The sequence below is a fragment of the Prunus persica genome, chromosome G1, assembly GCF_000346465.2.
Source record: "Prunus persica cultivar Lovell chromosome G1, Prunus_persica_NCBIv2, whole genome shotgun sequence".
NCBI classification, from domain to species: domain Eukaryota; kingdom Viridiplantae; phylum Streptophyta; class Magnoliopsida; order Rosales; family Rosaceae; genus Prunus; species Prunus persica.
Genome location: NC_034009.1, coordinates 24,889,014 through 24,905,309, shown reverse-complemented (window position 1 = coordinate 24,905,309; position 16,296 = coordinate 24,889,014). Strand labels below are relative to the sequence as shown.

Sequence of the window (16,296 nt, the reverse complement as noted above, 5' to 3'; positions counted from 1 at the left end):
TTTTGAAATTGGAGATTACAGTGTTAAGCATTCTTCCCCCGGTAAATTTACAAATCCTAAACAATACAAAATTCTTTTACTTTCTATATCTCAGAGTAAAATCAACAAGGTAAATCATTTAGGATTACGTCAGTTATTCTTATTGAACTGCAAATGAACTTCTTATAACCAACGACAATACAAATGAAAGTCTAAATTAAAAAAAGGAGGGCGTTTATCATAAACATACTATCAATGTGTCATGAGAGTTCGAACCTAAGACTACTACTATGTAAATCAAGGCTCTTTTCCATTAAGCTAAACACCATCAGCCTTATTACAATAATTTTTCGTTACTAACTAATTTTTCCACTTCTCTTTTGTCCACTCACACTCATTTTTAATAATAATTATAAAAGTAATAAAAATCATAAAGCAGTGTAATTGGAAAGAAAAAAAAAACTCCCATTTTTATGTTGTAAATAAATAATTTTCACATTGAGTCTAGTCATGAAATAAATAAATTACGGATACATTAGTTAGTAACCAAATTTTGCAATAATAAACAAATTGCAGGATATTTCTGAGTAATAGATAGTAAAATCATGCACCGCAATAGCAATAACTGAAGTAAATCCTCCTAAATCATAGTTGGTAATGAAAAACTAAACTAAGAAAAGTATGACTAGTTGCCACATGTCACACACCCTTTGTTCCTTACTCAAATAGGCAACAACCCCAAATACACGAACCATATAGGTGACATGCAACTAATTCAAAAATTCCAAGTCATGGCCTTGCTCTTTGTCACATGACTCAATACAAAATAACCCTTAACAATCTATTAACAGAAAATTAACTATGCTAATCACTTTTTGTCCACAATTACATAAGCTTGGATCTTGAGATTAGAAGACAAGATAATTGTGTTTTTTTCTTCTCTCATTTTTCTAGTAATAGAGAGCATGAGATGAGAGAACATATCGTGTGCCACTACCATACAAAAAATAAATAATTTAGTAAAATAAAATATTTGAATCATTACTTAAGTTAGGTCAAAACAATCCAAATTCCAATAGAATATGTCGTGAAAAATTATATGTGTTTTTTTAAAGAATTAGTTTCATGTATTTTAGCAAATTAAAAAGAAGATAGGCCCCTTTTTTTAATACTCAAAACTCGGATGCAAGAAGGGAGAGAGAGAAGCAAAGTTTGGATTGGATTATTATAAATAAACAAAACCCAATTTAAAAAGTCACTGTATTGATGCTACACACTTTGTCCCACTTTGTGGACCTTTCTTTCTCATGCATTTTTTTTCTTTTAAACATCGCACCGTCAAAAAATAACTTAACACAAAAGCTTGCTCTTCTCTTTTTTTTTTATTTTTCAACTATTGGACTCTAACTCATAGGCTACAACATTATGGTTTGTGGTCCACATGGCTTGTTCACACTGAAGGTTGTTTGTATGAGAATATACCCTAAGTTTGCTTTCATATACAAAATTTTTGTAACCAATTTCGCCTGAAACGGATGTCTGACAATGACGAAATTACCGTTGGAAATTTGCTGCCTCACGCAGATGAGATAGAGAGAAGAGAGGCACGTGGAGAGAGAGAGAGAACTTATATGTTTTTAATCTAATTTCGAAAAAATTACAATTGTGCCACTGCACTTTCGTTGACCACAACTTCTTCATTAAAACTCCAATTTGGGCCCACGACATGTCTACCAACTCATGAGAGCAAGCTCTATGCAATGGTGCTACTCATTTTTCCAAAATCCTTCTATGTTAAAAAGTGACCAAAGTACCCCTACTCCCAATGGCAAAATTGTAATTTCACCAAAGAATGAAATTGGATTAAATCGATTAAATTGGGTCAGGGATGTTGCATAAATTGATTAGGAATAGAATACCAAAGAAATTGGAGTGAGATGCCAAATTGCTCTGCCTTCCTTGCAAAGCAAGGGACATGTGGTTAAATTGATTAGTTTCGGAATGTGTGCATATTAACCCTCCAAAGATGCCACCAAATTGATCTCCATGATCCAAGGTTTTGCACCATCCTAGCTGGACCAATAAGGTTCAGTTAGAAAAGCTTTTGACTTTAGATCATTACTTTTAAATTGCTACACTTGTTTTTCAAGTTTGATTGTTTGTTTGCACAAAACCTTAATAGATGATTGAGACTTAATAACAACTAAATTATGAAATACGGGCATGAAAAAAAGTCAAAGGGCCTTCATTAAAATTTAAAATTTTCAAATGTTTAATAATAAAATAAATAAATAAAAGGAAAAATTCTAATTTTTTAGCACTTGGGATGAATTAGACAGTGAGAAGAGTGTTGTTGGAGGAGAGAAAGAGAGGGAAGGGAGAAGAGGAGTGGCTAGGTTAGAATGTATTAATGCCATTGACCTATAATGCCTCATTTTATAAAAACAGGTATCGGGCTAGGCCTTCTAGGGCTCAAATAGGCCGGCTGGGCTTTAAACACCCAAGCCCAAGCCTAGTCCACTGAACAATGGGTCGGGCCAGCCCATGTCCCATAACTAGTCAGGCGGGGCTTTTTCTCAATGGGTCGGGCTAGCCCCCATTGGCCCATGAGCCCGTGGGCCAAATGATGACCCCTAATTTTATACATTAGTTTCCACTTTCATATATTTTATACATTATCTTTCAAATAATAGGACATTTTTAATAGGGTTTGAATTCCATAAAATAATAATAAAAAAAAGAAGGAAATAAAGAGGATAACGCATGTGGGTTTGAATTTATTTCTAGTCTTTCTTGGATTGGAACAAATGACGATTTTGGCCAAAAGTTACATGTGGGTTAAATTGATTAGGTATAGAATACAATTGCTTCCCTTTCTTTGTTGTATTGGAAGAATTTATGATTTTGGTCAAGTGTCACATGGATTAAATTGATTAGGTACATAATACAAAAGCAATTGGAAGGAGATGCCAAATTGCTCTGCCTTCCTTACAAAGCAAGGGACATGTGGTTGAATTGATTAGCTTCGTAATATGTGCATATTAGCCCTACAAAGCTGTCACCAAATTAATTTCCATGATCCAAGGTTTTGCACCATCCTGGCTTGACCAATAAGGTTTAGTTAGAAAAGCTTTTGACCTTTGGATCCTTACTTTTAAATTGCTACTCTTTCTTTTTCAAGTTTGTTTGTTTGTTAGAACAAAACCAATTCTAGTCAATTTCAAAAATAATACGGGCATTTAGATTTAGGTGTCTCAGTTTTAGATGGATTGAGACTTAATAACAACTAAATTATGAAATGCTAATATGAACAAAAGTCAAAGTGCCTTCATTAAAATTTAAAAATTAAATTTGTTTAATTATTATTATTACATTTAAATAATAAAAAAAGAGGTGGGGGGGGGGGGGGGGGGGGGGGGGGAGGAGAATTCTAAGTTTTTGAAAAATAGCACTTGAAATGAATTATACAGTGAGAAGAGTGTTGTTGGAGGAGAGAAAAATAAGGGAGGGAGAAGGAAATGGAAAGAGAAAAGGATGTGGCTCAGTTAGAATGTATTAATGTCATTGACCTGTAATGCCCCATTTTATAAGAAGAGGTATTGGGCTTTATTTATTTTTTTTTTCTCGCCAAAGAGGTATTGGGCTCTAAACAGCAGCACTATTATACATATATACTGGCCTATTGGCCGGGCTTTGATGGGTGGGTCGGGCTGGGCCTTCTTGAGCCAAAATGGGTCTGCCCTATGGGCCTGGCTAAGGTTTAAACACCCAAGCCCAAGCCTAGCCCACTGAACAATGAGCCGGTCAAGTACAAGTGCCATAACGAGTCGGGCTGGGGTTTTTCTCGATGGGCCCGACGAGCCCCCATCGGCCCATGAGCCCGTGGGCCAAATGATGACCCCTAATTTTATACTTTAGTTTCCACTTTCCTATATTTTATACTTTATTTTTCAAATAATAGGACATTTTTAATAGGGTTTGAATTCCATAAAATAAAATAAATAAAAAACAAGGAAATAAATAGGATAACACATGTGGGTTTGAATTTATTTCTAGTCTTTCTTTTATTGGAAGAAATGATGATTTTGGCCAAAAGTCACATGTGGGTTAAATTGATTAGGGTTAAATTGATTAGGTATAGAATACAATTGCTTCCATTTTCTTTTTTGTATTGGAAGAATTTATGATTTTGGCCAAGTATCACATGTGGGTTAAATTGATAAGGTATAGAATACAAAAGCAATTGGAGGGAGATGCCAAATTGTTCTACCTTCCTTGCAGAGCAAGGGACATGTGGTTGAATTGATTAGCTTTGCAATGTGTGCATATTAGCCCTCTAAAGCTGCCACCAAATTAATTTCCATGATCCAAGGTTTTGCACCATCCTGACTGGATTAATAAGGTTCAGTTAGAAAAGCTTTTGACCTCTGGATCATTACTTTTAAATTACTACTCTCTTTTTTTAAGTTTGCTTGTTTGTTCACAAAACTAGTTCTAGTCAATTTTAAAAATAATAGGGGCATTTAAATTTGGGTGCCTCAGTTTTAGATGATTGAGACTTAACAACAATTAAATTATCAAATGCTAACATGAACAAAAATCAAAGTGCCTTTATTAAAATTTAAAATTACAAATGTTTAATAATAATAGAAAAGAAGGAAAAATTTCTAATTTTTTGAAATAGCACTTGGGATGAAATGGTCCCTATGCTTTACCTCATCGGCCAATTTAGTCCCCGTGTTATCAATTTGGCTAATTTAGTCCATTTGTTTGTATATTTTAGCAAATGTGGTCCTTTGCGTCCAAATTCTATTGAAACGGGAGGAAAAAAAATATTTAAATTGATTATAAATATTCAAATTCAAATAATAATAAAAACTTAATTATTAAAAGACATGCTCTTGCATTCTATAGCAAAGAAAGTTATTGAGTCAATCATATTTTCTTGCTGTAATCATCTTCCTTCTCCACCACCAGCACACAATGTGTACTTTTTGGAGTTGAAGTGGGTGTAGTGAGAGTAGCTATGGGTTTAGGAGATGGTTGAGGTCCCAGTGTGAAATTGAGGGTGACAAATTTTTTTATTTTTTATTAATTCCATTTTTAGATTGAATTTGGATATTTAATAATTAATTACAATTTTTTATTTATTTTTAGTTTTAACAAAATTTTGACGAAAATGATCACATTTGCTAATATATACAAACACAGGGACTAAATTGGCTAAATTGATAACACGGGGATTAAATTGGCCGATGAGATAAAATACAGGGACCATTTTGACATTTAAGCCAAAAATTTTTAATTATGTCAGCCCATTAACAGACCTACATATAAATAAGGAGGTGCAGCTGCACCTTTCATAGTCGAAAAATCCTTTGAGGTGGTCGGAATAAGTGTCATATATGTGAAACCATAGTATTACAACTAATTAATAAACCTGGGAGAACGAGGGTGTGGATCCTCTGGAAAAATTGCTTTCTTTATGGAATTTGGATTATTAGTTTGTTGGTTACTAATGGCATCATCACGTATCTTACATGCAAGTTTAATTTGCTGGTCTGTCTCATCACCGGACAACACATCCCTTCTCAGCCTTGCTACGTGGCAGCAAATGGGGGCCGCTGACCCGACTTCAAAACCGTAATGGTGCAAATTTAAGGAAGTTACCGTTGCGTTGGCCCGCCTGACGGAGCCTAAAATTTTTAAAAACTAGCCGTTGCAACTTGCAATTGCACTACTTACGTTGATTTTCTCAATCCCCAAGTCTATTCTTCGTCCTCCACATCCCACGAAACGTATAAACCGCTTTTTGATCGGGAAGTTCGCAATTTTTCTTTCCTGCCTATTGGAATTGGATAGAATCCTTACTGGGTTTGGACGTGCATAGTGTGATGGCTTCAAGAACTGCGACCAAAGACATTATCACTCTGCGTGGTTCAGCGGCTATCGTCAGCGAGTTCTTCGGTAATTTTATTGTCTGTTGGATTTGATTGTCATTTGTCTTCGTTGGGCTTTGTTCGGTTTCTAAGAAATCTTTCGCTGATCTCTGTATTTCGTATTTCTTTTTGCAATTCCTCTTTCAGGATATTCAGCGAACAGGTAATGATCACATTCACACCGGATCTTGATCTTTGTTCTTGTGCTTTATGTTATCTTTTGGGGGTTTTCCCCTTTTGGCGATTTACTTCTTGGATCTTGAAATTAATTGTGGTTGGATACATGGGTTTTTTTCTTTTAGTATTCTGTACAATCGAGGAGTGTATCCTGAAGAAAGCTTTGCAAAGGTGAAGAAATATGGGCTGCCCATGTTGCTTACTCAAGATGAAGGCCTCAAATCCTTCATCGCCAATCTAACTACTCAGCTTTCTGGTAAGTAAGGGTTTTATCGTTTCGGGTCTGTTTGTGTCTAATTCTTAATTTAACAACTCAACTTTGAAAGTATGAAACGATTTATTCTTCTGCACCAAATACAATCACATGGGTTGATTGAAATATGTTGTTCTTGGTTGACTGATATTTTATAATCTTCAATCTTATAAAGAATGGCTGGAATCTGGCAAGTTACAGAGAGTTGTTCTGGTCATACTGAGCAAGGCGACTAATGAGGTTCTAGAGAGGTGGAACTTCAGCATTGAGACTGACAATGAGGTCGTTGAGAAGGGGTAACTTGGGATTTTCCCTTTTTATAAGAGCCCTTTTTTTTAACTGTGTCCCTCATGTTGCATACTGTTATCAAATTTTCAATTCTTTTCTAAATCTCTTCTCACTGTTTTGTTTGGTTTGATTGAAGGGAGTCGAGGCAAAAGAGTGACAAGGAAATCATGAGGGAGATTCAAGCAATCATGAGGCAGATTGCTTCAAGCATTACTTACTTGCCGTGCCTTGATGAAGCCTGTAAGAGCACGCACACTCATTCACCCAATTGAAAAAAATTGTTTATTTCTTTGACCTTGGTGTTTGGCATGTTCATTTGTTCTGTTCTATTGTTTGCTTCAGGTGTGTTTGATGTTTTGGCATACACGGATAAAGATCTTGCAGTCCCATTCACTTGGGTTGAAAGTGACCCCAAACTGATTGCAAATCCACAAATTGTGAAATTGCATTCCTTTGACACCAAGGCAAGTTCCAGAAATTGAATCCCATTTATTTAATCCATTTAGAAATCTCTTTACCATCAAAAAGGGAAATGGGTTTGGCTGCTGACAATATTTTTGTTTGCTGATCATGCAGATTCACAAGGTTGACACTCTAGTGTCCTACAAGAATGACGAATGGGATGAGCAGTAGCGGAAGGAGAGGGGAGGGGATATCCATGTTTGCTTGACTTTTGGAACTGTGAATCTTTTATTCACATTGGGTTAGAAAAATTAGTTGGAAAGAGGACGATGACTTGATCTTATCAGTAAGATGTTTTCTGCCTTGGTGTTTGCTACCATTGCATGTTGTATAATTTGTACGTGGTGGGAGGAACTTGTGTTTGAGTTGTATTCGTTTCATATAAGACAACCACCTAGCAGTTTTCATATATAAAAGGATCTTGTAGTTTCCGTATTCTTCAAACATAGATCACTTAATTCGCATGAATAACCATGCTTAAAAACAGAGATATCTGCAACTGTTTGATTATTTATGAGGAAATCAATGGACTTAAAACATTTTAAATGGTTTGATGGTGAGATTGAACCCCTCAAATAAGTTCCTCACTCCAAACTCCTCGTTGTAGAAGTTCTTGATATTTAAAGATCGTTTATGAACATTCACCATAGTGTTCGGCCAAATAAAATGGGCTGGCCTCAATTTGGTCTGGTATTTAAAGATCGTTTCTGCATTCATTCACCATAATGTTCGGCCAAATAAAATGGGCTGCCTTGGTTTGGGCTAGGAGAGTAGAATCAAGTTTGGGCTAGCACGAACCCCTAAAGTTCACAAAAGAAAAAATATTTTGGCATGAACAATCTGATTCCCTTTGCCTCCTGGAGTAAGTGGAATGGAATCACTCCCATTCCCTTTAGTAAACGTGCCCTAAGACTTAACCATGGTCCCTCATCAGCAGAAGAAAAATAATACAGCGCCAATATTAGTGGTAGAGAAACGGAAAATTCCATCACTTTGGTCAAATCAGTGCACACAAAAGATACATTGTAATTAATATAAAATAAAATGTTTAATCTGTCCAAAAATGAAGCATAGCAGAAACAAGAGAATCACGTATTTACACCCAAACGTAATTACTAGAAAACGATATTTTTAATCTGCCCAAAAATGAATTGTAGAAGGCTTGAAACTTCTTTATATTTTGAAAAGTACATATTTACAAACATCAAAGTCCAGGCCAGTATGTGCAATATTAAAATCTGTGCCTAAGTGCTTTGTCCTTGTCCTTGTTCTACCATAACATAAAGTGCAGCATTAAACATGACTTAACAATACGGATCATCCGCACTTACATTAAGAAGGAAACGTGATAAAGACCTGGTTCCCTCAACTCACACCACGGTATATTGCACCAGGTCGAAGATCATCCATATTTTCAATATTTCTGTACCCATCAAACTCCCTCAGACATGACCACCCCCGGCGGGTCAGAAAATCACGATAATCATCTTCAGTGTAGAAAATCTTCTCCTCTGTATGTACTGGTATATGGTCTGACTCATCATAGAGGCACAGTTTGATGGCCACCCCTGAAATTAGGACTCTAGCATCAAGTTTTCATTATAAAAGGGGAAGCAGAACATTATTAATTTTTATGAAAATTCTATTAAATACTGTGAATAACATTTGCTACTTTTGTACCACTTTTTCATTTAGCTGATGTCAAAGGAACATTTTAAATCATTATGGCCATTACGAAACCTATACCTTCATCAAGATGAAGGGTGTAATTCCCCAGAGGCATGTCCCTGTCAAGACTGCGGACTATCTGGTCTTCATCCTCCAACCAGAAGGCACGTTTTGTTCTCAACCTAAAAGCAGACTTAATTGCCTCCTTAATGGCATCGGCAGTTCCATCAATACCAATCCTTCTAGTATAATCACCCCAAGTGACTAATATGACTCTACCACATGATTGACCCTCCCCACCTGCCAAAAAGGCGAAAATAATTTCAAATAAGTGAACCATCTTACCAGTGACTCATATCTGAGTAAGAAAAATGAAGATTTGAGTGCTAATCATCCATACAAAACATTTGGAGCATAAACACTCAAGACATATGTTGAGAAAATTTCACAACTACAATTCAATTTAGTTTTCTTACCATTTCCAGGGGTTTCTCTCCAATTCCAAGGTGGAACTCCACTCGCTGTAACTGCATCAGCTGCAGTTATGGCAAGAGGATGACCATCATGATCCAAACGTCGTTCCAGATTGAGCGTTGGCCTCCCACTAGCTGCACACCAAGGAACTTAAGAGAGGACAGACACCTCTTTGAAAGAAATTGACTTTTAAAAAAATATGATGAAGCAGAATATAGAAGTAACATGCAGAAGAGTTCATATTATCCTATTTTGCCTTACTCCTTGCACTTCAAGAACTTAGCATTTCCGGCCAAAAGGAAAGTGAAAAACAGAATTGGTAATTGAATCATGAATTCTATCTATTATGCTAATATCCAACATTAGCCTTGAGATCAGCCATTTGAGATGCTTGTACCTGAATAAATTGTTCATTCCTCAAAAGATGACAAGTAATAAGTAATCATATTCTAACAGATTCAAACAGTGGTCATGAGTTATCCGGCAAACTAATAATTAGGAGATCAAATGGCATAAACATTAACCAGAATACAAAAATTCAGATTACATTAATAATACCTTCAACAGGTGCAAAAGAAATGCTTGCATCTTCAATACCTGCATGGGCAGAAAATCAGTCAAATGGTTGTTCTAATGTTATCAACACAACATAGATAAAGGATGGGTGGGGCAGAAGGGTCACTTATGAAACTAGGAGACAAGAAAGCAGCGGTTTCAAAATAAAAAGACTGGAGAACAATAATGCACTGCCCAAGTGAAGGAAAAGAAAAGGAATGACTTGGAACATAAAAGGACATTCAAGTGAATCATCTACAAGAATCCCCATGCAGCATTTGATGCATAGGGAACGGGGACGGAACACTTCCTTCTAACAAGTGGCTGCAAGTTAGCAAGCAACCTTGGCCTCTTGGCTGTAATAATAATTGGGCCATGAGAGACCTTATGGCAGGGCTCACCTGCGCTGCAGCCCACCCCAAATTAGACACAAAATGGAAGAAACCTCTACGAAATTAAGGGAAGGGGGAGCGGGAAGGAACGAGTCCACCCAGGCCACCCCATCCCTAACCTTCCCCACAGTCAGGGCCTACCCCGAATTGCAATGCTGGTTGTTCCTGATAGGGAACATTAAAATAGCATAACTTAACTGCTAAGTATCCCCATGGTCAGTTACAAAAGCTAAACATGACAGGTTTTCTCCTAACTCCAAGACACGTGTAGTTATTTGATAAAATATGCACAACACACTGCAGAAAATGTAACAGGAAACGGTTTTTATACAGTCTATAATGTGTCAGGAAAGACTGCCAGAGTACCATGAGAGGGGGAAAAAACAACTAAGTCACAAAATAGTGTAACTACACCTGAAAACTTCCTCGTGTATAAGATTTGTTTTGTACGAAGCCATATCATCGATATTTTACAAAATACTATGCAACTCTCATGCATGTTCAACACTCTATAAAACCTAGCATATGACATCTCCATAATCAACAATTATAAGCAAAAGGACAAATTCAATGCTTTACCACATTAAGCTAGTACCTTATCCATCTTTTATTATATCATGCAATTGCAAATGGAGTACATTTCCAAAACAAAACCACTTGACAATCCAAATATTCTTTCTTGCTTCTTCTCTCATCTTTCCGTTCATTTAAGTTAAGCACTAGATTTAGGGAGACAATTGCTATTAAGTGCATTTCCAGTCTCAACATAAGTCTAGGAGAAATTGACTATTCACTAGGTTCCACTAATCTGTTAATCACCATCCACTGGTTTATAAGATCATGACCCCAAGCCTACCCCAACTAGTATTCTAGATATCTAAGCAATAGGTCTGCAACATCCTCAAAAGTAACTTACCGTACAGTCCTGTTTTCCAGATAACATCAGATTACTTATTGAGATTTTTGTATCTTCTATTTATCTTTAACCACACTCCAAGATGTTCCTGTAGATTTATCATATCTGTGTCTAAACTAAATGCCATTACTGCAGGAAGCACTCAAATCAGCAGTTTGAAGAGGATGACTTTATTAAGGTAAAAAGGACTAGAAGTTTCCTCAGTCCTCAATGATCAATTGTTACAAACCTTTTATACTCCAAATCCCAAATAATACCCATTTCCAGATACAGAAACATTTATAAATTCAAAATACTAAATGAAACCCTCTAAATTTAGCTTCTAATACATTAATATGGTACCCATCTCTTTTTCAGGGAAACAGGTAAGACTACAAAAATGGAAAACTAATGAAGACCAACATATACATAAAAGGTAGGCAATCATATTTTAGTCAGAAACCAAAAATCCAGAAAAAGCAAATACCTTTGTCCGAGAATTGCATAAAAGAATCAACCTTTGGAGGTGTGGGACTTTTGTACTGCGCGTTCTTGTTTCGCTCTTTCAAAATCTCCTCAATCTCCTTGTAATATGACATCTTAGCTGACCCACTTCCCCTGTCATGGTGCTTAGCCTTTTTGAACTCTTTAAGCAAGTTTCTCCACTTGTCGGTGCACATAGTAGGAGACCGATCGAACCCTTTCTCTCTCATCTTAGCCGAAATCTGCTCCCACAAGTGCTTGTTAGACTTGGAAGTGTTAAACAAACCGTCCATTTCACGGCGCAGAGCTATCAAACTCCGAGTCTCGTCTTGGACCCAAGTCTCGGCTCGCTTCTTCGGGGCCTTAACTTCATGGTCCTCGCCGCTGCTTTCCCCCAAAAGCATCTGCTGCTGCTGCTGCTGTGGTTGATGGTTGGGGTGATGAGTTTGAGATTGAGAGAGGTCGTCATTGGAAACCACCTCAATCATCATGTCTCGGCTGCCTTCCTCTTTGTAAAAATCGATTGCTCGAGGCTTTTCCGACAAGTACATGGTGGTTGGTGACTGGGTGTTGAAATTGAGAAACTGGGTTTACTCAAAATTGGGTCTTTAAATCCGTTGGGCGCGCGCTAGAAAGAGAGAGAGACTGTGAGACAGAGTTTGATTAGAAGGGGATGAGGTTCAAGAAGAAAGTGAGGGTCTCCATGAGCAGCAGCAGCAAGCCCATTATTAGAAGGTCTCTTGTGCTTTCTTCAGCGAGAAAGAGATGGAGACTTGGGCCTTGCTTAGGATTATTGCTTCCCTTTTGGCAGACGGAAGTTTGGGTTTTTAGCTCAGACAGAGAGCTAGAGAGAGAGAGCTAGAGAGAGAGAGCGTGAAGTAAAAGCTTTGCTTGTTATTAGCGAAGAAAGGAGAACGAACTCAGCTGGAACTCTCTCTCTTCTCTCTCTTCCACTGTGGTTAATGGGCTTTTATAGTTAGTTACTTCTACTCAAAGTTCCACACTCTAAACGCTGCGTTTGGCAGCCGTTTTATACTTTTATAGTATCCTGTAAGACGACGACGTTTTGAACTAGCTATAAAAGACGTTGCATCTTGTAAAATGAAATGTTATCATTTGCTACCCGCCTTTCTCTCTCTCTCTCTCTCTCTCTCTCTCTCTCTCTCTCACACATTGTGGAGTAGCAAAACCCTAGTAATGGTTGCCGGAAATTTGTGATAGATGAAGCTCCTTCAAATTTCTTCCTCTCATTCCGTTGCTTCTCTTAAATGTCTCCATGGAAGAGTGCCCTCTCATAATATCAAACCAGCTTCTGCTTCCTTCGCAACTCACAAAGTTGGAGTCTTTAATTCAAGCCGTCTCTCAGGTATAAAATCAAACGCCTTTGGTCTCAATTTTCCCCCCCATTTTTGAACCAAGGCATGCCAATGATGTGGGTTTTTGTCACTCAAATTGAATTGGGTAAACTTAATGTTGAGGCCTAAAGTTGTACGTTTGGGTTTTCTTTGTTTCCTCATTGAGCTGAGCCATCTGCATTTTTTTGTGTTCGAGCGTTTTGCCACCCACATAGGGTTGGCATAATGCAGTGAGTAGGAAAAGCATTGAATTTTAAGTTCCTTCTTTGATAGAAGGATCAATACTTGTCCTGAAGGAGGAAGAATAGAATATGCTTCCCTTTGAGTTTTTGATTAAGGAGAATATCACTGCCTGTTTGTGTAATGTTATATGTGTCCAACAGCTTTTGTAAACAAATAGCTCAATATTTTGCATATGAAAATTTAAGGAGGTTTCTTCAACTAAACTTTCAAGCAGTGTGTGGCTTTTGCAGGACCTCTCGTCCAAACAAAGTGGCCATGGGTGCCATTGTCATATCAGCAACGAGCAATACCTGCTGTACCAGATTCTGCAGCTTTCACCAGAAAGCTGTAGAATTTCTATCTTCAAGGAAAATAGGTGCAAATGTGATTGTGAGACCTTTTTCCACATGCACCTCACCGGTGATCTCTCCAATTTTCCCTCTTGTCATGCGTCCCCCATCGTCCTTAGTGATGGCCACCCAGCTTTCACCATCTGATGCTCCCCAACGATCAGAGGAGTGGTTTGCTCTACGAAGGGACAAGCTCACCACAAGCACCTTCAGCACTGCCTTGGGATTTTGGAAAGGGAACCGTCGGCCGGAGCTCTGGCATGAGAAGGTATTTGAATCAGAGAAACAAATTGTGGAAGCTTCTAAAAGAGCCATGGAATGGGGCGTACTCAATGAAGAAGTGGCCATCGGCAAGTACAAAAGCATCACAGGTCGTGAAGTGAATTCATACGGATTTGCAACCCACACAGAGGAGCGACTTGGTTGGGTTGGTGCCTCCCCTGATGGTCTTCTTGATGGTCTTATCGATTGCTTTCAAGGCGGTGGGATACTGGAAGTGAAGTGTCCATATAACAAGGGCAAGCCTGAGAAGGGTCTGCCCTGGTCAACCATGCCGTTCTATTACATGCCTCAGGTGCAGGGTCAAATGGAGATAATGGACAGAGAGTGGGTTGATCTGTATTGCTGGACACCAAACGGAAGCACCATATTCCGTGTGTGCAGGGACCGTAGTTACTGGAACTTGATGCATGGAATTTTAAGGGAATTTTGGTGGGAAAATGTGATTCCTGCAAGGGAAGCTCTGTTGTTGGGGAAGGAAGAAGAGGCCAAGCAATATATCCCAACTTCTACACACAAGCAAACAGGGCTTGCAATTGTTAAGAGCTTGAAGTTAGCCAGTGAGGCTAAGTTGTTGTGTAGAGAAATTGCAGGTCACGTTGAATTTTTCTAGTGATGATGCGCCTCGAAGTAAAAGGATGAGTAAAGCTTACCCTTCTCTTGTTGTCCCTCCCCTTGAGGCTTAGATTGTAGTCCATTGGTTCCCAATGTATTTGTCAATTGAATTAGATCTCATGGTGTATTTATACAGTTCGAATGTTTTGATGCATAATATACTTTTGATCTGCAATCTTTGACTGCTTCATCTGCAACTTGCTTAGCCAAAAAAAAAAAGGGGGTAAAACTTATGGTTCCTGATTTGCAGTGTGATTGTTAATGACATCACTTCACTGGTGCTTGAACCTATTACATGTAAAACCTAGTGCACCGAAGGTCCTAAGTTAGAATCCCCTAACCTCAATGTATTGTTTGTTATAAATAATAATAAAATGGAACTAAAAAAAACCATATTTGACTGCCTAAGAGGAGACGATGTGCATATCAGACAATAAGAATAACAGATTCTCCAAAAATGTGCATTGACTGAATGGCTATAACTTACAGGGCTTGGCATGGCATGCGTATAGATTTTAGTCTTGACTTGACTGCTCGTTGCCTCCTGTGAGACTTGGTCAACAAGAGGTTATTTACCAAAATATATCCCGGCCAAAAAGAAAAAAGACCGAATCTCTTACTCTAGTCAAAATAAAGGACATAACCAAATTAAGAATCGAACTTGGTTCGAGAAACATCGAGCTACATAATAAGTAAAAGACCGTTAGACAAATTTCTAAACTTGTTCATCAGAAATAACTAACTTCTGCCAAACCTGTCCTTTCACTGAAATTTTAAGGAAAAGCAGATTTGGATTAAAATAAGCAAATAACCCTTTTGCAACACATTGCCAAAGCTTTGTATCTAAAAGAAGTTCCAAACCAAGAAACGCAGAAGAGAAGAAAAGAAAAGAAAAGAAAGAGGACATGGATTCTGGTTTGTCCTGGGCTGATCAATGGGATAACAATCCCGACCCACCACCACCGGGATCATCAGAGAATGACAAGAAGAAGGGCAAGGATGGATCAAAGAGCAGTTTCGGGAAGGCAATTTTAAGCTTCAAGTGGGTGGAAAAGCTCCGGAAGAAATCTGCGAAAGAATCAGATTCATAGAACACTACATGTGTCGAACAATGTAGCCTCTTCCATCTCCTTGCAGCAATAATATGCCACTAATAACCAGTTTAATCCCATTTGTCTTCATTTAGTTTTGCACTTTTATGGCTGCATTTGTCACCTCAACATTGATTTAATAATAAAATTTACAGTTTTCTCATTTATTCCTTCACATGGTACATAATTATTCAAGAAGCCAGATGAGAGAGGGCAAGATTTGGTTAACGATTCGTCAAAAGACATGTATGCAAAATGAAGATTTGCAGGAACCAAAATGCCACTGGCAAGAGAATCTGATAGCAGAGTTAGCACACGAAAGAAATGCGAGCATATAATCATTGTCTTTGATGTGCTGGGACTTGGACCATGCATGCCATGAATGACTCTCATTCTCAGCACAGCAGATTTCTGAAGTGCTAAAGAGAGGGGCATTGAAAACGTGACTTATGGTTTTGGATGATGACTTGATAACCACTTTTTTCCGAAGTTTGCATTCTCGTTTCTAAAAAGAGCCTTTGAAGAAGAGAGGAAGAATGCTGCCTTAGGGAGGAAACAACACAACACTTTAATATAACAATTAAAAACTCATATTCAAAAGCTTTTCGATATATGAACAAGATTACTATAAAAGAGTTGGTGAACATTGTTCCGACTCATAGCTCTAAGATGACTAGCATGAATAAGCCAGCTTCAACACCACCTATACTCTTAATCATCTCTTAATCATAGACAGACTTGCACCGACCTCAACATAAAAGGATGAGCCCGGCCTGTCTATTTATATGCATTGGCTTAACTCATTCCTATACACTGCAA

The 16,296-nt window shown here is 37.8% G+C and overlaps 4 protein-coding genes across 6 annotated transcripts; 3 read left to right on the top strand and 1 right to left on the bottom strand.

Moving 5' to 3' along the window:
* On the top strand, positions 5,667-7,506 carry LOC18789321 (mitotic spindle checkpoint protein MAD2). Its single transcript, XM_007224205.2, has 7 exons — positions 5,667-5,946; positions 6,066-6,081; positions 6,221-6,351; positions 6,524-6,644; positions 6,773-6,876; positions 6,979-7,100; positions 7,213-7,506. Exons 1-7 carry the CDS (start codon positions 5,874-5,876, stop codon positions 7,267-7,269), a joined length of 624 nt encoding a protein of 207 aa, XP_007224267.2. The 5' UTR covers positions 5,667-5,873; the 3' UTR covers positions 7,270-7,506.
* Positions 8,208-12,505, bottom strand: LOC18792114 (trihelix transcription factor GT-1). 2 transcript variants are annotated; one of them, XM_020554348.1, is made up of 5 exons: positions 11,570-12,505; positions 9,799-9,837; positions 9,243-9,389; positions 8,845-9,066; positions 8,208-8,666 (listed from the first exon to the last, which is right to left on the bottom strand). In XM_020554348.1, exons 1-5 carry the CDS (start codon positions 12,114-12,116, stop codon positions 8,464-8,466), a joined length of 1,158 nt encoding a protein of 385 aa, XP_020409937.1. In that variant the 5' UTR covers positions 12,117-12,505; the 3' UTR covers positions 8,208-8,463. The 2 variants fall into 2 exon arrangements, with proteins under 2 accessions (XP_020409937.1, XP_007222850.2); XM_007222788.2 differs by having other exon boundaries at positions 9,243-9,374.
* LOC18792285 lies at positions 12,669-14,561 on the top strand. Of its 2 annotated transcripts, none has more exons than XM_007225678.2 (2): positions 12,669-12,931; positions 13,378-14,561. In XM_007225678.2, the coding sequence occupies exons 1-2, from the start codon at positions 12,787-12,789 to the stop codon at positions 14,382-14,384; spliced, it is 1,152 nt and encodes a 383-aa protein (XP_007225740.1). In that variant the 5' UTR covers positions 12,669-12,786; the 3' UTR covers positions 14,385-14,561. The 2 variants fall into 2 exon arrangements, with proteins under 2 accessions (XP_007225740.1, XP_020411279.1); XM_020555690.1 differs by having other exon boundaries at positions 12,670-12,931; positions 13,394-14,561.
* On the top strand, positions 15,063-15,621 carry LOC109946772. The gene has a single exon (XM_020555524.1). It carries the CDS (start codon positions 15,292-15,294, stop codon positions 15,475-15,477), a length of 186 nt encoding a protein of 61 aa, XP_020411113.1. The 5' UTR covers positions 15,063-15,291; the 3' UTR covers positions 15,478-15,621.